At 39.2% G+C, this 22,405-nt stretch overlaps 1 protein-coding gene across 1 annotated transcript in view; it reads left to right on the top strand.

Annotated features, from left to right (window-relative positions):
- The window catches only part of FMO5 (flavin containing monooxygenase 5), a 32,382-nt gene extending 10,548 nt beyond the window's left edge, over positions 1-21,834 (top strand). Inside the window, exons 3-8 of the mRNA XM_006900326.1 lie at positions 2,195-2,357; positions 4,628-4,770; positions 5,930-6,129; positions 9,429-9,781; positions 18,405-18,477; positions 21,489-21,834. Coding sequence (XP_006900388.1) covers positions 2,195-2,357; positions 4,628-4,770; positions 5,930-6,129; positions 9,429-9,781; positions 18,405-18,477; positions 21,489-21,834 — 1,278 coding nt within the window. The remainder of the gene's footprint in view (positions 1-2,194; positions 2,358-4,627; positions 4,771-5,929; positions 6,130-9,428; positions 9,782-18,404; positions 18,478-21,488) is intronic.
- The last annotated feature ends 571 nt before the right edge of the window (positions 21,835-22,405 follow it).

Here is a 22,405-nt window from a genome sequence, read left to right as displayed (position 1 = left end):
TACTGCCATACTAAGCAGTGGTGAAATAAAAACTAGAAAACAAACTAGTAAGTGCAGGTTTGTTGGGGAAGCAGAAGAAAGGGGATGAAGGGTGATAAGTGCCATAGAGATGCATGCATTATAATTCAAAGCAGAAACACTTAACTCTTGGATGAAGAATCCTGAAGGTGGTGATGTGCATGCTAAAGAGTAGGAAGAGGGGTCTGTTAAATGAAGCAAGAATAATAGGGTGATCCAAGTATAGGTACTAGTCTATGTAAAGCAAGAATGTGCTGGAGACAAAGTATGAATAGTGCAGCATGATCAGGGCATACAAGAGTGGATATTGCTATTGTTGTTGTATGCCATCAGGTCAGAACTGTTTCATAACTGACTCTCCAGCAGGTTTTCAGAGGCAGTAAATCACATGTGAGGAGATAACGCCCTCCTCTGGGGCAGGTGGTGGATCCGAACCACATGCCTTTGGCATGCACAGCTTCTTATCACTAGAACTCCCTGGATAGTCCAGCAAATTACTATGGTCTTAAGGCCCCTACAAGTAGGAACTTATTCTTGCTATTTTTTAACTAAGTAAACTTTACTTCTTGTTGTTGTTAGGTGCCATTGAGTCACATATGACTCACTGTGACCCTATGAACAACAGACCTGTACCCTGTCCTGTCCTCATCCATCTTCATCATCTCTGACCCACTTGAGCCTATTGCTGTTGTCCCTGTGTTGATCCATCTCATTGAGGGTGTGTGTGTGTGTGTCTTCTTCTCTTTTGCTGACCCTCCAGCTTATTTACTTTCTCACTTTCTTCCCCCTCTAAAGCTAAAAATATACCACTGACTAACCCATCCCACAGCCTCTTTATAGTTACTTGCAAAATGAATAGTTATGAATGCTATACTGAAATGTTTTCTGTTCCACCTTGGAATTGAACCCTATAGCTCATTCACATGGGAAAGCTAGCTATTGAGAACAGGACTTGGTGTAAGAAAGTACACAAGGGTCTCAAAAGTCTCCAAAAGGAAGAGGCTAGTTAATGGAGTGTCATAACAGCATAGAAGAATTCCAGGCTTTATTTGGGCATCATAGTACATGGTCCAAGGAACTTGGTAATGTGCTCTGAAAGCAAAGGAGATGTACAACCATTTAAGATTCAACTAGTGGCCTCTATTTTTCAGGAGCAAAAGAGAAATTTAAGTTTCAGAAAAGAAACTAGTCAACAGAGTTAATAGCCAACAAGAGCCAAAGCCTCATCTACTCTGGGATCACAAGAACTAGATGGTGCCTGGTTACCACTGACTATTCTGATCAAGGCCACAATAAATGGACCCTGCTAAGAGTAGGAGAAAAATATAGGACAGAATTATTAAATTCTTTAAAAGTCCAGACTTACTTAACTAGGAGACTCCCTCAAACTATAATTCTGAAATGTTTCTTAAAGAACCAAAACTATACTCTGAGGTCACTTATCAAAAAGGACAGACTGGAACACAAAAGTAAAGGATATTATCAATGAACTACTTGCTCCATTAAAAAACTCTGTGTGAGAGCAAAGGGTCAACAGTTAAGTTAGGCAAAGAAGAGAAGGGAGCAAGGAAATGAAAGTACTAGAAATGAATCAACAAGATGTAATTAAAGAGTATAAGACAGTATGAAAAATATACCTAATGCTACTAAGCAATTTGTGTAGAAATTTTCAATTGAGAACCTAATTGTGTAAATTTTCACCTAAAACATAATAAAATATTTTTGAAAAAGCAGCAAGGGAGAGTTCAACATTAGCCTAACAACCTATTGTACCTATTGTACTTAGCTTGCCTCTTAGCGGTCTTCTTACTGTAACTAGGGGAAGGGGTAGAGGAGAGGTGTTATTTGTGGAATATCAAATATTGCATAACAATTAAAGAGTTCTTTTACTTTTCAAGGAGAAGGGGGAGAGGGGGTGGGCAGGGAGAAAAGTGAATGATTGGAAACCCTAAGTCTTTGTAAACGTTCATTAAAATTAATTTAAAAAAAGAATAAATTTTTAAAAATACGCATAAGAAATAAAAAATTATTCCTACTAGACACTATTATGTAGGAATTGAGAATTCATGTGATCTCAGCCCTTCTGTGAAACACCGTATGTAGAGTGGTGCTCAGGAAGGTTTCCACTGTATAGGCTGTATTTACAGACCTCTGTGGCTGTCTCTTTGCTCTGCAGACCACTGTGTGCAGTGTGAAGAAGCGGCCTGACTTTGCTACTTCAGGTCAATGGGAAGTGGTCACAGAGTCTGAAGGGAAAAAGGAGATGAACATCTTTGATGGAGTCATGGTTTGCACTGGTCACCACACCAATGCTCATCTACCCCTGGAAAGCTTCCCAGGTGAGTCAAGTACCAGGAAGGCAGACTCCTGAACCATGCCCTTACCCCAAGCCCTGAGGAATGCGAGTATTTCAGCATGAGTGATCTCAAGCTCAGCATGAATTAATGATTAATTCTGTATGTATCTTTGATGTTTGCGTAAGTCAGATCACTATTATTTGGGATGGAGATAGAAATAATGGTACTTGTTGAAATTAGAGGAAAATTAGCGTTTCTAAGGATCAGAAAAAGCATGGAATTGTTGAATTAAGAATTTTTCAGCAATCAAGGAAACAAATAGAGTATTGGGTTTCTAAGGGAGATAGAAACTTGAAGAAAGCTTTTTTTTCATTTTTCGTTTTCAATGAAGTTGTGTTAATATTTTACTCTTGCATCTTCTCAATTGTTTCTTCCTTGTATTTGCCCTTTTCCAACTTGGTGGGATTTAGCTTTACACTAAAGGATCTTTTTTCTGTCTTTTCCAGTTTTAGCTTAGTGATAACCACCTTGCTGGGGTGAATGCCCACATGGACCATTGTGCCATTAGCTTTTTCTCACTGCACTTGTTCAATGTAGATGACATATTTCTTTCTGTAAACCTGGACTACTTTGCCAATTTGATGGCCTTTATAGTGCCCTTGTACAACCTGAACATCATCATCCTTTCGGATGGGCATGGACCGCACATTGTATTTCTGCCTCAGCTCCTTGGACAGAGGAGAAGACATAATCTTCCTTTGAACGTGAGAGGGTGCATTGAAATGTTTTTGCTGCGGTCAGAAGTCACAAAAGGATTGAACTTAATTTTGGCCGCTGCCGCTTCAGCGATGGCCACAGGAGGTGAAAGAGTGAAGAAAGAATTTAATCAGAGCCTTTATCTTGATTTTTTCATTTTGTGTCCGTTATGTGCATGCACACAAATATATGCTCTAATTGAGAATGGAGAATTTGTTTCAGGGAAGTAAGAGATTAGAGAGAACTCTGATGGCCTAGTCCATAGGTTGGTGCACTGCCAACTCAGAGGCATCTCTTCTCTGGCAGCAGAGAATCTACCAGCAGCTGCATGGGAGAAAGATGGGAAGTCTCCTTCTGTGTGATGTTGTTGTTGTTATGTGCCATTGAGTTGCCTGCAACTCAAAGCAACCCTATGTACAACAGCCCTAAACCTTGCTCTATCTTAAGCCAGCCTTACTGTCTCTGACACACCTAACCTCCTTACCCCAGTCACTGAATCAATCCATCTCATCAAGAGTCTTCCTCTCTTGTGCTGTCCCTCCAACTTTTCAAGCATGATGTCCCTCTCCAAGGACTTGTCCCTCCTTGTAACATGTCCAAAGTATGTCATATGAAGCATCAGAGTCCTTGCCTCCAAAGAACAGCATGGTTTCACCCTCTCTAGGATGAACTTGTTTGTTCTCCTAGCAGTCCATGATATATTCAGTACTCTTCTCAAGCACCACAGCTCAAAGGCATCAATTCTCTTTCTATCCTCCCTAGTCCTTGTCCAGCTTTCTGATACATAGCAAGTAATTTCAAAGAGCATGGCCTGGATCAGGCACACCTTAGTCACCAGACTGACAGCATTGCTCTTCAGTACTTTGGAGAGGTCTCTGACAGCAGACTTTGCCAATGCAATTTGTCTTTTAATTTCCTGGCTGCTGGTACCAAGAGTGCTGATTGTGGAGCCAAGCAAACTAAAGCTGTGAATAATCTTGACCTCTTCACCATCTATCATGATGCTGCCAATTGGCCCGGTGGTGAGAATCTTTGTTTTCTTGATGTTGAGATTCAATCCATATTGAGGGCTGCAGTGCTTGACCTTCTTCAGCACTGGAAGGTCAGTTCTGGTTCTAACTTGTCAGCAGTGAGAGAGAGAGATGATAGTTTGGGTTTGTGAATCTCTAACTCTACATAAGAAATAGATTCTTATGCTCTGTAGACTGTATCTGATAAGGCAGTCACAGTCTTCTACCCAGGTTATAGGAAAATAAATTGGGCTAGTTTTTCATAAAGAAAAGAGAGTAGTAGAAAGAAAGGAGAGCATATGCTTAACCTCTCTCTATAGGACTGAAGAAAATAGGAGATTTGACAAGGAAGCAGGAGGCTTCCACTTCCTAAGTAACATGCCTTCAGAAATCTATAACCTTTGATAAATGCTGATAGTTGTAGAAGGGCTTCAGGCCTTTTGTTCATAGGGTTGCTATGAGTTGTGTTTGACTCAAAGGCAATCAAAAACAATAACATCATCCACCAGATAATCATCCCCTAACAATATTTCCCTTTCTTTGCAGGGATTGAGAAGTTCAAAGGACAATACTTTCACAGTCGAGAATATAAGAACCCAGAGGCCTTTGCTGGAAAGAGGGTCATTGTAATTGGCATTGGAAACTCTGGAGGGGATCTGGCTGTGGAAATCAGTCACATAGCCAAGCAGGTTTGAATCAGTAATATTATTACTATGCCTCGCTCAACCCTAGTCATCATGAAGGAGGCTATAAGTTGAGCCAACATGGAGAATGGCTACCTCCAAAGTACATCAGTGCCTATGGAAAATATAGGAATTGGTTTTGTGACCTCTGGTAGCAATACTGTAATTGATGCCACTGGAGCCAAAACAAAGCACACTGTCATTGAGTCGGTTCTGAGTCATAGAGATTCTCTATACATTTCCAAATCTGTAGATTGTAACAGGCAGGGATTTCCTGTATTTTTCTCTCTCCGAGCTGCTGGTAGATGCAAACTGCCAGATATGTGCAGCTTTTGAGTTAACAGGGCAACTTACCATGTACTATGTCACTAGAGCTCCCTAAAGGAGTGTGATTTCTTGACTGCTGCTTCCACAGATAATGACAGTAGATCCAAGTGAAATGAAATCCTTGACAACTTGAGTTTTTCATTCATGTATCATGTTGTAGTTTATTGCACCAGTTTAAAGGATTTTTGTTTCTTTAAGTTAAGGTAGGTGTAATCTACACTGACAGCCATAGTTGTTAAGCTTCATTAGTAAAGTGCCTCAAGGCACCTTCCTATTTTTACAAGCAGGATTTCATTTGTATGTCCCCCTGGTTTGCTACTCAGTCTTCCTTATCCATAGTCATAAATGCTTTATTACCGACACAAATGACAACAGTTTGTTGTAGTAATATCATCAATGTCAGAGAAAAAAAGATCCTAGGGTTAAATATTCCCCATTTGTGTTCATGGTTACCACTCCACGGCTTTAGAAGGAGTTGTACAGATGTAAGTGCTAGAGAAGGTCTGCACACAGAGAGAAAGTTAGCCTGTGAAGTCTTTACATGGATGAAACTGACTTTATCTGGATTTTAGATATGAAAGGATATGAAGAAGTAGGAGGAAAGAGGGCTTTCCAGGCAAATATGATGACATTAACAGCAGCACAGTGATGCAACAGAATAAAACATATTCTGGGACAGCAATTACAAATATTTAATTGTAGGTATAGATTTTAGGAAGGAAAAAAATTAAGGACATTAAAATGTAAAACCAATTTCATGAGTTTATTTATTTAAATGAGGTGCTTTTGAAGGTTACCAGAAGAGTGGTAAAAGCAAGCACTCTTTCTCATGTTACAGGTTTTCCTCAGTACCAGGAGAGGGGCTTGGATCCTGAATCGTGTGGGGGACCATGGCTATCCTATTGATATAGTAGTTAATTCTCGACTTAAATATTATATAAAGAATATACTTAATGAATCATTAGTAAACACATTTTTGGAAAGAAAGATGAACCAGAGGTTTGACCACGCACTGTTTGGCCTGAAGCCTAAACACAGGTATGTTCTATGGGTAAGAGTGGGAAGGAAATGACCAAGGGGTTTACAAAGACTATCCATATATGCTAACCGTAGAGCTACCTCTACAATTAAGAAAATCTATAGGATTTGAAATTAGGTCCCTACTATGCTTTCCACAGAAGTCCACCATATGCATATGGTTTGTAGTCTGTTATTCATTTATTGTTTTATTTCTCCAGGTTTCCATTCTTTTGGCATATTGTCCAACAAAAACAAAACACATTAGTAGAGGGCATAACTCATTCATTCACTCATTCATTCATGCACCAAACTTTGAACTCCTTTATTATGAGCCATTGCACAAGAGACTAGAGAGAGAGAAAATACAGTAATATTAATGCTCTGGTGGCCTAGTGGTAAGAATCTGCACTATAATCTTGAAGGAATGCAGTTCAAATGCACCAGCTGCTCCATGGGAAGATGGGCAATCTACTCCCGTGCAATTAACCGCCTTTGAAAAACCTGCTTACGGGTTAACCATGGGCCAGATCTGACTCAACGGTAGACAACAATAACAATGCCAAAATAATACTGCACCCTTCGGAGGACTGACTTTTAACAAGCACAGCACTAAATGTGTTACATGCATTATCTCATTTGATTTTCATAGCAGCCATGTAGATTGGTATTACTGGTATCTTCATTTTACAAATATAGACACTGAAATATAGAAAATGAAAATGCTATGTCCAAGGTCACACAACCAGTAAATGACAGACATGAAAAATTGGCTTTACCCTAAACATTTGAATGGGAAGAAAATCAACAAAATATAATAAAGAAATGTATGGAATATGACCATATGTAGAAAGGATCCTCACATGGCCAAGGTAGTGTATTATGAAAGAGTTTCTAAAGCCTGATTATAAATTCTCATTTTCTCTTAACTCTTTCATTTTAGAAAAGTTAAAATCTGTAGAGAAGTTTAAAGAATAATACAGTGAACACTTACACATCCTTTACCTAAATTTATGTAATGCTAGTAGTTTGCTTAATTTATTTACTTTCTCTCTCTCTCTGAATATACATATATTCTGTGCATATTTCTCCTGAATTATTGAAAGTGTCAAATGTTAAGACAATACATGGCACTCAAAATATTTCTGTATATATCACTTATGTAAACAGTTATTGGATATTCCCCTACATAACAATAATACAGTTGTCAGGTCTAGGATATATAACATTGATTCAGTATCATTATCTCTTATATTGTCCATATTTCAGTTTCCCCCAGGGCCCCAATAATATTCTATATATAAAACCAACCCTACTGTTTTTTAGTTGACCCACTCATAGTGACACACTATGAGGCTTCTGAGGCTGTAAATGTAAACAGGAGGAGCCTACTTCATCTTTCTTCCATTGAACAGCTGGTGAGTTTGGACTGCTGACCTTTCAGTTAGCAATTCAACACTCAACCTACACCACCATCAGGGTTCTTTGTTCAAATCCAAGATCTTATCAAATATCACACCATTGCATTTAGTTATCTTTTCTCTTTAGTCTCTTAATTGAGAACAATTCCCTGCCCCCCACCTTGGCATTGGTTTTAGTTTCTGTCTTTTTCTTTTACCGGTAGAGATAGAGATATATAGATAGATATAGATATAAAGAATTCCAAGTCAGTAGTGTTTCACAGAATGTTTCTCAGTTCTGACTTGTTTGACTGCTTTTCCATAATTAAGATAAATAGTTTTGGTACAAATGATGATCAGATCCTAAAATATCATGAGGAATCCATTTTCACACATACTTTCAAATCCTAGTATGTGTAACCCTGGGCAATCACATGACTTCTCTAGGCCTCAATTTCCTTATCCATAAAACTTGATGATGCACCTGCCCAACTTCCTTTATGGGGTTTGTGTGAGAAGTAATGCATGTGAAAACAACTGATAAATTGTAAACTCATATGTTGTTGTAATTTATTATACAATATAGAAAGTGAAGGTCTAAATTGAGCTGTTGGGCATTTGCAGCTGGAAATAAGATTGTGCATAGCTCTGATACTCCAGCTCTGCCTGGCAAATTGATATGTACAGAGAAACTATTGGCCTATGGCCTTACAGTATCACTGAGAACATTACTGCTCCTTGAGAAACTACACATGTATTTTTTTAAAAGTTTATTATTTTTGTTTGTGTACCATCAAATCAGATCTGACTGGTACAGGAGGAGAATGCCCCTCCTTCTCCAGCAGAGAATCTAGTATATTCAAACCACATACCTCTGGGATTGCAGTGCAGCTTCTTGCCATTAGGCACCAGAGCTCCCTTACACATGTACTTTTCTTTTCTTCTATTTTTTTTTTTTACTACTTTACTTAAAAAATTCTAATACAAATTTGAACAAATTCTTTCACTTTCCCTCACCCCTCCATCAAATTGTACAATCCAATCATTAATCCTCTCTTCCCCCTGTACATTCACATCCCTATGCTTCTAGCCTTTTCCACCCCTCCTGGATCCTTATACTCATTCTAAAATAATGGTCCTATATAATATTTATCCTTGTGGGACTGAGTTAGTTCACTCAGCATACTGCTCTCCAGTCCCTCTCAAATTAGGTAATAAGTTACACAGTTATTGCTCCTGCGTGTGCATAGTATTCCACTGTGTGAATGTACCATAATTTCTCAATCCATTCATTTGTGGTTGGACATTTGGGCTGTTTCCATGTTCTTGCGATGGTGAATAATACTGCTATGAACATTGGTGTATAAATATCTGTTTGTGCCTCAGTTCTCATATTCTCAGGATATATTCCAATTAGTGGAATAGCTGGGTCATATGGAATTTCTATGTTCAGCTTTTTGAGGAAGCACCAAACTGCCTTCCAGAATGGTTGCACCATTTTATAATCCCACCAACAATGTATAAGAGTTTCTTTCTCGCCATATCCTCTCCAACATCTATTAATTGCTGCCCTGTTAAACTTTGCCACTCTTACTGGAGTGAGATGGTACGTACCTTACGTACTTTTCAATGAGACTTCCCCTTGCCTCACTTTCCCCACACTCTTATCTTTAATGCTATCCATGATCCAGGCTCTCTGCTTTAAGATTCTGACATGTGCTAAGCTGCTGTAAACTAGATCTCTCTAGAATTTCATGGATGGAATATGGTGTTGATCACTGAAATATTATTTAACTCCCTCTGCCAGTGCAGAATTTTACTTACATAGTGCTGATGTTTTGTTTGTTTGGCTGGTTTCTTTTGGTCACTCTTTTGATCTCTCCCCTTTCTCCTTCTCTTGGTCTTTTTTACAACTTATAGAGCTCTAAGTCAACATCCAACAGTAAATGATGACCTTCCAAATAGAATAATTTCTGGTTCAGTGAAGATCAAAGGAAATGTGAAGGAATTCACAGAGACAGCTGCCATATTTGAAGATGGCTCTAGGGAAGATGACATCGATGCAGTTATTTTTGCTACAGGCTACAGCTTTGCCTTTCCTTTTCTTGATGACTGTGTCAAAGTGGTTAAGAACAAGGTATCCTTGTATAAAAAGGTCTTCCCTCCTAACCTGGAAAAGCCAACTCTTGCAATCATAGGCCTGGTTCAGCCCTTGGGAGCAATTATGCCAATTTCAGAACTTCAAGGACGCTGGGTCACCCAAGTATTTAAAGGTGAGTGTCCATGTAAGTTTACTACCTAATTACTTGTGGGTGGTGCTGTTGTTATGCATTTATGTTTAAATAAGCTCTGAAGATGTTTTACCTGGAAAAATAAGATTCAAGGATATATGAGAGGTCCCTTCAAGTATGAAGGGCTACGCCATGGAATAAGAATTTAGATTTGTCAGGGTGCCTTCAAAAGGTGGAACCAGAATCAAGAAATGAACTTTTGAGGTATACACAGTATCATCTCAATATTAAGAAGACCTTTTCTTTTTTTATAAGCCAGGACCCATTTCAAGATGAATGGGCTGTCTCTGTGAAAAATTCAGACAGAGCAGGAAAAGTAGGCAAGTAGCTGGATGAATGCTTTAGTAGGAAGTATATAGTAGATTCAAACCTCAAAATAGGGAGAAATGAGATGATTTTTAAGATTCTTTCTAAGGAAGAAATTGTTTGACTATATGGTTGTTATCATAAGCGATGTCTCCATTATCAACAGTGACATTAAAACTATTCAGAGTGTCAGCTAGAAGTTTAGCACCTCCCTCACCCTCTAGTAAAGATCTTCATGGTGACAGAGGAGGGGAAATATATTAGAGTTGACAGATCAAATACTTTTCTAAATTTCCTCAAATATCTTATCAATTTTTAATTCTTTCAGCTTACTTAGTGGGCATGTACTCTTTAAGAGCACTTGGTTACCAATCAAAACAAATAGCCCAGCAGATTGGCTTAATTCTAATCTTATTAAATTGTTCTTTTATTAGGCCAGTTACATAAAAAGACAAAGATACATAAAATAGGCCACCGTATCTTAGTATGCCATGGCCTTCACAATTACTTGCTATGCATCAGAGAACTGGACAGTGACTATGAATGACAGAAAAAGAAGAGATGCCTTTGAGTTGTGATTCTGGAGAAGAGTCTTAAATACACCATGCACTGCCAAAAAAAAAAAAACAAAAACAAACCAACACAAAAAAACCCCACAAATATATCTATTTTGGAGAGGATGAAACGGAATTTCTCCTTGGAGGCTAGGATTTTGAAGCGCCATCTCACCTACTTTGGGCACATGGCCAAGAGGGACTGGTCTTTGGAGAAGGACATCATGCTCAGAAGGGTGGGGGAACAGCACAGGAGAGGAAGACCCCAGATGAGATGGATTGATACAGTAACTGGGGCAATGGCGGTAGGTGTGTTGGAGTCAGTGAGACTAGCTCAGGACAGGACAGGCTTCAGAACTGTTGTACATTGAGTCGTTATGAGTCGCAGGTGACTCGACAACACATAACAACAACAACATCTTAGTATACTTTAAACAGCTGGAATCTTCCAGGTCCAAGTGAACTATTGAGAGGAACATTACAGCTTTCAGGTTAGGAGACCTATAGGAAAATGTACCTAAACAAATGGCACAGTCCAGCCTCCTATCCTAGCAGAAGCCTAGTGTGAATTTCTCTTTCTTCTAACACCTAGAAAGAAGGAATCTTCAGAAGATACCTTTACCAGAATGTCAACAAGGACTATGAGCTTTTTGTTCTCTCCTTGGCCCTCCTGTCTACCCAGAATTTTTGCCTTTCTTATCCCTGAAATCTACCTTCATTGTGTACCAAGTTTTAAAACCTCAGGTTTTGCTAGTTTCTCCTAGTCTTTTGTGCCTTCCTAACTAAGTATTCCCCCTTCCTTGACCTGTCCTGCCTCATTTTCCCTTCACTGTTCTCTTGCTAAGAATTCCACCCTTTCCTAGAACACTGAACCCAATTCCTTTCCTTAACTGAAATCTTGTTTTTTATTTTCTTTGCCTCTTTTATAGTACCCTCCAGAGCCTTCCAAGTATTCTACTTTCATTTAGCAATTTTCTTTCCTTAAAAACTACATCAAGTTATGACATATCTGAGTCTCAAGAATGCATTATGTCATAGCCTAAATCCAACATTCTCCACAAACTGGATAGGACTCACTCTTCCAAGCCTGTCTTTCTCAAATCCTTATTATACACCTACAGTCTCCTGGATGCACTGGAGACACACCTGGATGCACCCACTCACTCTGCTCTTGTGCCTCCATTCTTTGCTTCTGTTTTTCCATATTTGGTATGTTCTCCTTTTTTTTTTTTAGAAAAAATCCTAAGTATTTTCTATCACCTTTTGTAGAATGTTGACAGCTCTTTAAATGTCTGTTTAGCATAGAACAGTGCCAAACACAGTGTTGTTCACTGCTGTATAATTGTCTCCAATACCTGGAAAAATTGGGACAGAACAAAGCATTGGTTGCTCCTAATAAATGTATGTGCAAGTGTCAATTTAGTTCTGAGGTAAAGTCTGCAACAAATCTTATTTTCTTAGGGTTTGTATTTATAAAATAGGCTAACCAATCTCAAGTCATACTGAAAGGCATGGCTGAACTGGGAGAGTGAAATGATAACAATGACTCTTCTCACGTACCATTATCTTTGCACAAAAACAAGTAGAGGCGAGTTAGGATTATGCAAATCCAACCTGTCTTAGACATGAGAGAAGGCTGTGAAAGCCCTGCTACCATCTAATTATCATTCAGGCTTCCTTTTTTCCCCACATTGTCTTAGAACTTTTGAAAAAATCTCTGAACTTTTAACTATGGTGCTGGAGAAGAGTACGGAACATACCATGGGCCACTAGGAAAACAAACAGGTTTATCCTAGAGAGGGTGAAACCAGACTGCTCCTTGGAGGCAAGGAGTTCTTCACTGTCCTTTAGCTGACATGTCTGTTAACTCTTAGCATGTGCCAGGGTCTGTGCTAGGTTCTAAAGAACTGAGTATGACCAAAATCCAAATCCTTGTATTTACGGAACTCAGAGTCAAACAAGGAGGACAGACAAGGTACTCGTTCAGTCAATAACTATTTACTTTATCCTAAATATAAGCTATAGCATCAAGAAGCTGCACTGCAATCCCAAAGCACAGGAGAAGGATGGGCATTCTCCTCCCATACCTCCAGAAACCCACTGGAGGGTCCACTATCGGTTTGTTCTGACTCAACAGTACACAAACAACAACAACAAAGGAGTTGTTATGGTAGCAGTAGGGAATGAGTACCTAATTCTCCCTAGAGAAGCTAGAAAAAGTTCAGCAGTTCAAGTACATGTTAAAAGAATGTAAAATTTGGTAAATGACAAGGAAAACGTTGCCTGTAATGAGGAAAGAATCAGTAGTACTTAGGCAAAGTCAGAGAAAAATCATAACAAGTTCTCGAACTGCAAGTGGTTCAGAATGCTAGAAGGTCAAGTATAAAAATGAAGAAAAAGGAAGCCAGAGAGTATTGGTTAGCCTCTTACTGTTGTTCTGTTGATATTATGTACTATTGTGTTGGAACCTGCCCATAGCTGGCTCGTCAGCAGGTTTTCAGAGGCAGTTAACCACACAGGAGATTGTTCATCCTTCTCCTACAGAGCAGCTGGTGGATTTGAACTGTGTGCTTTCAGGATTGCAGCACAGCTTCTTGCCAAGAAGTTATGATGTTTTTAAATGTTTCAAGGGCAGTCATTTGTTAAGATTAGACCTTGTGGCTCCAGAATTATTAAAAACTTTAATAATAATGATACTTGTTGGATCATCTCTGATAGATGAAACCAAGTTCAAACAACAACAACACAGTTGTTTTTAGGTGCCATCGAGTTGAACCCTATGAACAACAGAGGAGAAGTTTGCCCTATCAGGCATAATGCACTGTCCCCTTGTTACAATCATCATGTCAATCCACCACGTTGAGAATCTTCTTCCCTTTTATTGACCCTCTTTCCTTCCCAGCATGATGTCTTCCCCCCTCTGACAACATGCCCAAAGTTGTTGTTGTTATGTGCAGCCGAATCGCTTGCGACTCATAGCAACCCTGTGTACAACAGCTCTAAACCCTGCTCTATCCTGAGCCAACCTCATTGTCTCTGACACACCTACTGCCATTACCCCATTCACTGAGTCAATCCATCTCATCCAAGGTCTTCCTCCCTTACACTGTTCCTCCATCCTCCCAAGCATGATGTTCCTCTCCAAGGATTGGTCCTCCTTGCAACATGCCCAAAGTATGTCAGATGGAGCTTCAGAATCCTTGCCTCCAAGGAGGATCCTGGTTTCACTCTCTCTACGACAAACCTGTTTTTTTCCTAGCAGTCCAGCACCATAGCTCAAAGGCATCAATTCTCCTTCTATTATCCCTACTCATTTTCCAGTTTTCTGACTCATAACAAGTAATTGTGAAGATTATGGCCTGGATCAGGCATGCCTTAGTCTCCAGACTGATATCGTTGCTTTCAGTACTCTGGCGAGGTCTCTGACAGCAGACTTTCCCAGAGCAATTAATCTTTTTATTTCCTGGCCGATGGTGCCATGAGTGTTGATTGTGGAGCCAGCAAACTGAAGTACATAAGACAAAGTTTCATCATCTTTGACTCTAAGGGGCATTTTGTTTCTACTTCCTCTGAGGCAGACTTGTTTGCTCTTTTGGATGTCTGTGTTCTATCCGGTGCTCTTTGTCAGCACAACAATTCAGAGGCATTTTTTCTATCTTTGGTCTCCTTTAATCATAGTCCAACTGTCAGATGCATAGGAAGCAACTGGTAATAGATTAGGCTCTCCTTAGTGTTTAAACTGACACCCTTACTCTTTAGCACTTTAAAGAGTTACTTGACAGCATATTTCCCCAGGGCAGCACATCTTCTGGTTGCTTGACTGCTACTACCATGGCTGTTGACTGTGGATGTAATAAAATGAAACATTTCACAACTTCAGTCTTTTCTCCATCTATCATGATGTTGTCTCTTGGGCCTGGGTAAGTTTTGTTTTCTTAGGAAAAACAAACCTGTATTAAAGGCTGTTGTCTTTGATCTTTTGGAGTAAGAGCTTTATTTACATCTTCTTCACTTTCTGCCAGCACAGTTGTATAAAACAGTTTGTCGATGAGTCTTCCTTCAATCCTGATGCCACATTCATCTTCATACAATCCTGCTTCTGAAATTATTTGGTCAGCATACAGACTGAATAGATAGAACAATCCTGACACATACTTTTCCTGACATTAAAACATGGAGTGTTCCCTTGTTATGCTTGGACAACTGCTTTTTGGTCACATAGGTTTCAGTTGAATACAATTAAGTGTTCTGGGAGTTCCATTCTTAGTGTTACTCGTTGAAAAGTTTAAGAGTTTGAGCAAACTACACTAGATATTTCTTAGTATATCATATAAATTAAGAATTGGACAACCTAGTATAATACTGGGCATTGCACCTAAGTGATTTTGTATGAGGTATTTCTAGTCTAAGGGAAAAAGAAAGAAAAAAAAAAGCCAAAATCTGTTTGATGAGTCTTTAGGATGTGTGTCTTTTAATTCTTTATTTTTCAGAACTGTGTTTGATTAAAACGACAAAGATGCAGGTATCATGGGAGTGGGACAACCAGATAAGCAGGCATCTGCTTGCCCTAAATGCAGGGGTTAAAGAGCAAGTCAACACAAAAACAAGCTAATTATCATTCCTGAAGGTTAAGTTACTTAATATCTTGAACTTTTTACCTGTAAAGCCAGGTAGCAGTCATGCTTTTCCAGCTAGGCAAAATGATTCCATGTTGTTTTTAATCTCCACAGTTCCCTGTTCTAGCAACATCCCAAAGAGGGTAATGAGACTCCCATCACCTAAGAAGTTTAGGTAACAGTGAGTTACCTTGACTAGATATTTGTACAAAAAGGCTTGCACTATGAAAACTAAGCCTGCTGCTGTCAAGGGAATTCTGACTGATAGCAAACCCTACAGGACAGAGAGGAATTGTGTGGAGTTCCCAAGGGTGTAAATCTTCATGGAATCACCCAGTCGCATCTTTCTCCTATAAAACAGTTGGCAGGTTTGAACCACAAACCTTTTAGTTCAGAGTCTAGCACTTAACCACTTGAACTACCAGGGCTCTTGAAGCACATATTGTTATTGTTGTGTATCACTGAGTTAGAAACAACCTGTAGTTGACCCTCCAGTGGATTTTCAGAGGCAGTTCCTTGCATGGGAGGAGACTTCCCTTCACCTCCCAGGGAGCGGCTGGCAGATTTGAACTGAGTGCCTTCAGGATTGCAGCACAGATTCTTACCATTAGGCCACCAGAGTTCCTTAAGCACATTTAGCATCTATTGTTGTTGTTATGTGCCATTGAGTCACCTGCAACTCATAGCGACTCTATGTACAACAGCCCTAAGCCCTGCTCTATCCCTGCCAATCTCACTGTCTCCAACACACCTAACCCCATTAACCCAGTCACTGAATTAATCCATCTCCTAGAGGGTCTTCCTCTCTTGCACTGTCCCTCCACCCTTCCAAGCATGACGTCCTCCCCAAGGACTGGTCCCTCCTTGCAACATATCCAAAATATGTCATATGGAACTTCAGAATCCTTGCCTCCAAGGAGCAGCCTGGTCTCACCCTCTCTAGGATAAACTTGTTTGTTTTCCTAGCCGTCCATGGTATACTCAATAATCTTCTCCAGCACTACAGCTCAAAGGCATCAATACTTCTATCCTCTCTAGTCACTGTCCAGCTTTCTAATGCATAGCAAGTAATTATGAAGTCTATGGCCTGGATCAGGCACATCTTCATGCCCAGACCAACATCGTTGCTCTTCAGTACTTTGGAGATGTCTCTGACAGCAGACTTTCCCAGTGCAGTTCGTCTTTTAATTTCCTGTCTGCTGGTCCCAAGAGTGTTGACTGTGGACCCAAGCAAACTAAAGCTGTTAACAATCTCAGTCTCTTCAACATCTTTCATGATGCTGCCAATTGGCCCAGCGGTGAGAATCATTGTTTTCCTGATGTTGAACATCAATCCATATTGAGGGCTGTAGTCCTTGACCTTCTGCAGCAAGCACTTCAGGTCTTTCTCAGTTTCAGCAAGTAGGGTTCTGTCATCTTCATAACATAGATGTTAATGAGTCTTCCTCCAGTCCTGATGCCACATTTCTTCTCATACAGCCCAGCCTCCTAGACAATTTGTTCTGCATATAGATTGGAAAAAGTATGGAGATAGAACACATCCCTGGCATATACCTTTCTCAATTTTGAACCATGCAGTGTTTTCTTGCTTGTTCTAACAACTGCCTCCAGGTCCAAGTATAGGTCTCACACAAATATGATCAAGTGTTCTGGGATTCCCATTCTTCTCAGAGTCAGCCACAGTTTGTTGTGATCCATACAGCCAAATGCCTTTGCATAAGCAATGAAACACAGATAGATATTCCTCTGGCACTCTCTGGTTTCAGCCAAGATCCATCTAACATTAGCTTTAATACCCCTAGTGCCATGGTCTCTTCTAAACCCAGCCAACACTTCTGGCAGTTCTCTGTTGATATGCTCTTCCAGTTGTTTTTGGATAATCTTCACAGAATCTTGCTTGCATGTGATATTAATGATATTGTTCAATAATTGCTGCACTCTGTTGGGTGTTCTTTCTTTGGAATGGAAACAAAATTTTAGAATGGGAATATACCTTCATATTAGATAAGGTATATTTCTAATATATCTTCATATCATTGTTGTTGTTAAGTGCCGTCACATAGGCAACTCATAGTGACCCTGTGAACTAAAGTCCTCAACACTTGTGTGACTTTCATCCTTTCTCCAGGTTCATAAGGTTTCCAGAAGTGGATGCCACTCCTGCTTCCAAGCTTGTTTAACTGGGGAACTCCACCAAACACTGGCCACCATGGGTAACCATTAACACATTTGACACATCAGTGTCACAATGTTCAGCTTCACAGCAACCACAAGTTACCTCTGTACGGCAAGTGGACACCAGGGCTATACGACCTAGAAGAATGTGTGAACAAAAACAATGAAAATTAGGCCTGAGGGTCGCAGATTAGAAGCCACCCACCTTTGGCTTGGTAGCATCACTTTCTCTCCACTAGGCCAACTGATCTCTCTCTGTGTTGGTGTTATTATTGTTAAGTGCCATCAAGTGGTAGGCAACTTCATAGTAGATAAGGTATATTCCTTTTCTAAAATTTTACATTACATAACTTTGTGGAGTAACAGTTTGAGATTGGGATGTGTTTCTACATGTCGAAACACCTTGAAATATGGGCATAAGACCAATTGTTTAATCTTAGTAATGTTTCTGTTGGCTTAAATACTGTTCTACCTTTGTCTGTCTTTAATGTTGGAAGTGTGTATCAGTGATTAACTTTATCTGGCAGGATTAGGCTTTATGAGGTTTTTTTTGTTCTCAACCTCCACCCTTGTGAAAAAAAAATATTAAGAATATGAAGCCTATCTTCTCCTCCTCTGTGGTATAGAGAAGCCTCTTGTTAAGAGTGCAGGTGCAGATATGTGCACCAACCCCCATCCCCTGTCTTTTACTTGTTCTTCAACTTCCATATATTTTTTTTCTGGCCATTTATAATTTCTGAATGCCCATATTTTATTTCCCAATTTCGAGATTTTGTTGAGGAGGTAGGTATTGGTTGGAAAGCAATAGTAGAATAGAACAGAGTGATTTATGAGCTCCTTATAATATTCAAAACTAACAAATGTTTTGTTAATTTTTCCACAGCATAGTTGTTAACAGAATTATCATTCCCAATGAAGTCATTTTACACTTAAAATTTTAATTTTTCTCTTTAGGGCTAAAGACATTGCCCTCGAAAAATGAAATGATCACAGAAATATCCAAAGTTCAAGAAGAAATGGAAAAAAGGTAAGAAATTCACGCAGAGAGATATGTTGTGCATAATTACCCTGTGTACAACAGAATCAACCGCCACCCCCTCCTGCATCATCCTCACAAACAATGGTTGGTGTTTCAGCCCATGTTGCAACCCCTGGGCTAATCCATCTCATTGAGGCCCCTGTACAGTGTTTAACTTCTTCATGTTACCTAAGGATTCGAATGATATTTAGAAAGAAAATGAAATCATTTTTTATGTTATGGTAAAACAGAAGCTGCAGCAGTACTTTGAAACAAAAGAGAACTGTGTTTAAAATTTTCTGTGTACAATGTTTTTTTTTAAAAAAAAAATCTGAGTAACAGAAAAAATATGTGGAGAGGAAATCAGGTATATAATATGGCTAGGATTACCTGAGGTGCTAGGAGAGCTGCCAGAAAGGAAGTACATGGGGAAAGGCTGAAGCAAAATTAATGAGAGGTAGATATGGTCAAATTACAAATCTGTATGTAGATAGAGTTACAAATCTCTTCTGCAGTGGTGCTGTGCTGGTTCTCATGTGACAGCCAACTCAGTCACAGAGGTTCATGAGATGAAAAGTCCACAAGAGGGAAGGGGACATCAGCCAGTGAGTGAACACACTAATCCGGTGATCTGAATTTCAGAACTTGAACTCAATCACGGGATGATTTTCATTTAGTCAAAGTAGAAGTAATCATAAATTCCTAAAATTTTGTGGAAAAGTCAGAGGCACAGTCACTGCAGGATCAAAGAGGCAGTTTTCTTCAACTGATTATATATACACCATAGAGTGATCTGGTGGCCTAATGATTAAGGATGTGGTTTGGTTCTACCAGCTGCTCTAAACGAGAAAGACAAGCAGTCTTCTCCTGTGTAATTTACAGCCTCTGAAAATGGCTGGCCGTGAGAGTTGAGTTTGTTGAGTTATAATCTCTCCTCTGTTTTCAAGGGGCAAAGAGAAAGTTTCTATTCAACCTTGTTACTTTTTCCAGGCTGTCTCTTTTCCTCTATCCTTTCACTGTCAAAGTTAAATGCTCTAAATTTTCATCTTTTGCTCCTTCTTAATGATATTATCATTTCCATGTTTACTGTTGACTTTATGCTTTTGAAGATTTCTTTCTTCATACTATTGAATTTGGTACTCTTCCTTCATAAAAGCACTTGCTTTCTTTGCAATAAATTATCCTATTTCAGCTTTCCTCCTTTCTCTCATTTATTTTTGTCCAAGCACCTCTGATTATAAACAGAGCTCAAAGACAGAATTTAACCTTTATTGAAAGTTCATTATATACACCCATTGTAAATATGTTTTGTATGCATGCGCTTATTTAACCCTTGTAACAACTCTACATGGCAGGCCTAGTGAACTTCTCTTCATATTTTCATGGATATTCAGTTATTTTTTCCTTTATTACAGCAAAAAGAAATGCTTTTATAAGCCTATAAGCCCTTGACTAATATGATACCCTTAAGGAAAAGCTCTTACGTATTCTCCTGTCTTATCTTCACTTCTAAACTTTAGTTCCAACTCAGTACATTCCTACAACCTTTCCAGGATTCCACCTTAACTAAATTTACTCGCAAATTTACTTTCTAACATCTTTTTTCCTCTTTCTGGAGTCCTTTCATGAGCCTGTAGGAATCCTGGTGGCAGAGCAGGCTAAGCATTGGTATGCTACCCTCAAGGTCAGTAGCTCAAATCTAACAGATGCTCCTCGAGAGAAGGAAGAGGCAGTCTGCTCCTAAGACGATATAGAGATGCCAGACTCCTATGGGACAATTATGTTCTCTTGTATAGGGTCAGGATAAGTTGGAATTTTGTTTTAGTGAGTCCATTCAATCTCAACTAGCTTGACATGGTTTTTCTCTTTTGTCTTTCTGACAATTCATCTTTTTTATTGTAGCTGTTAAATTATGAAAGTCAACACCTCACACTCCATATCTTATTCCCTCTGTATAGTCAATCACAGTTATCACTATTATAACATCCCCCCACCCCCTTTTAAAGAACCACGTAACTATTGATGGCACTTGGTGAAATTATTCCATCTGACCCCATTTGGAAGACTACTTCCTTTTTGGGGATAAAACATCTTTCCTTCCCCTGTCAGGGTTCCAAATTAATTTCAGCCCTAGGAAATCCACTCTGTGAACCTCACTTAAAAAAGTAAAAAGAAAAAAAAATATCTCTCCCTTACTGTGATTGATTTAAAGAAGATTTTTGTGGTTGGTTGTCTCTTTCTGGCATTACCAGAGCCCTCTGTATCCAGGTCTGCCTCTCCATAGTCATCCCTGAACTCCTTTACTGTAGGTAGTACTCACAAATACTCTTTGTTCATGTTCTGTACTTACTGGCCATAGAAGAAATGCAACCAGAATGTTCTTTACAATTGTGGATGGTGAGAGTTTGGCTCATTTACTTTAGACATATCATCAGGAAATATCAAGCACTAGAAAAGGACCATGGTTGGAAAAGTAGAGTGTTGGTAAGAAGGAAGGAGGCCCTCGATGTGATGAATTCATATAGTAGCTACAACACTGGCTCAAACATGCCAATGACCATGGAGCTAGCCAAGAACTGGCACTGTTTTCTTCTATTACACACAAGGTCACCACGAGTGACCATGAGTTGGCACTGACTCCGTAGCAACGAACTGCCACAACTGAACACTTACTCTTGTTTTATGCCTTCACACTGTTTTTCCTTTTTATTCTCAGAATATCTATGCCTTTTACATTCTTTACCGTATCAACTTTATAGTTTTTTATTACACCCTCTCTATATTTCTATTTGAAGCCTGAAAATGCAAAGAATGTTGCTATTCCTCTCTGCTTCATGAGTATTGGTTGTGTATCTCCTCTACTAAATTATAAAGTCATTAAAGATAGAGGCAATATATTGTCATTTCCTATATTTTTGTACCTTTTAGCCCAGTATTGAACCACTATCAGGCAGTCTATAAGCAGTGATTTATTGATTGATTAATGGTGAACAAGTCATTTCTTGTCTGCTTTGCTTTAGATACGTAACTAGTCAACGCCATACTATTCAGGGAGACTACATGGATACCATGGAAGAACTTGCTGAGCTGGTGGGAGTCAAGCCCAATCTACTATCCTTGGCCTTCACTGACCCCAGGTTGGCCTTGTATTTATTATTGGGACCCTGTACTCCAATTCAGTATCGTCTCCAGGGCCGTGGAAAATGGAACGGTGCACGAAAAGCTATCCTTGCTACGGATGATCGGATCAGGAAACCTCTGATGACAAGAGTTGTGGAAAAGAATGACTCCATGACCTCAGCAATGACAATGGTCAAGATTATGTTGGCTGTTGCTTTCTTTGCTATAATTATGGGCTATTTTTAGCTGTCTGATTGTCACCACCCACGTTTTCCCTAAGAAGCTGATTCTAGATACCTTCAAGAACCTGAAGAAATTTTCAAACTCAGATCACATTGCCCAGTAATCTCCTTTTGTTCTTCTTTTCATAACATGATCTTTTTTCTTCCCCTATAGAAAAAGCCCTAGTTTTTTGTTCTAATTGATTCACCTTCCTACCTCTCAAGACCCACCACCTTTTCTTTGTAATAGTCTCTAAACTGAGTTCAGGATTCTTCCGGTCATTTTGTGCATTTTGTGCAGGATTCTTGACAGGATAGGTACTTTGTAAATGTATTTTATTGGTTATTAAACACGAGAGGTGAGCATATTAGTAATCATCTATGTAAGAACTAGTTGGTTTCAGGTAACTCTGCTTCTGATGGATGTGATTTTCTTTTAGAAACTAATTTTTTGTTGTTTATTTTTAGTATTGTAGCTAAGTACCTGTTTCCTGTGATATGGGAAAGCATGATAATATAATGGTTGTATGTATCTGAAATTAGACATAAACTTCAGACACTGTTTCACTCTCTGTACTCTGCCATAACCACAAATG

This window comes from Elephantulus edwardii, unplaced genomic scaffold (genome assembly GCF_000299155.1).
Source record: "Elephantulus edwardii isolate Elephantulus edwardi_28Jun2011 unplaced genomic scaffold, EleEdw1.0 scaffold00280, whole genome shotgun sequence".
NCBI classification, from domain to species: Eukaryota; Metazoa; Chordata; class Mammalia; order Macroscelidea; family Macroscelididae; genus Elephantulus; species Elephantulus edwardii.
Note: the sequence above shows the minus strand (reverse complement) of the source record. Positions and strands in the feature narration are given on the sequence as shown.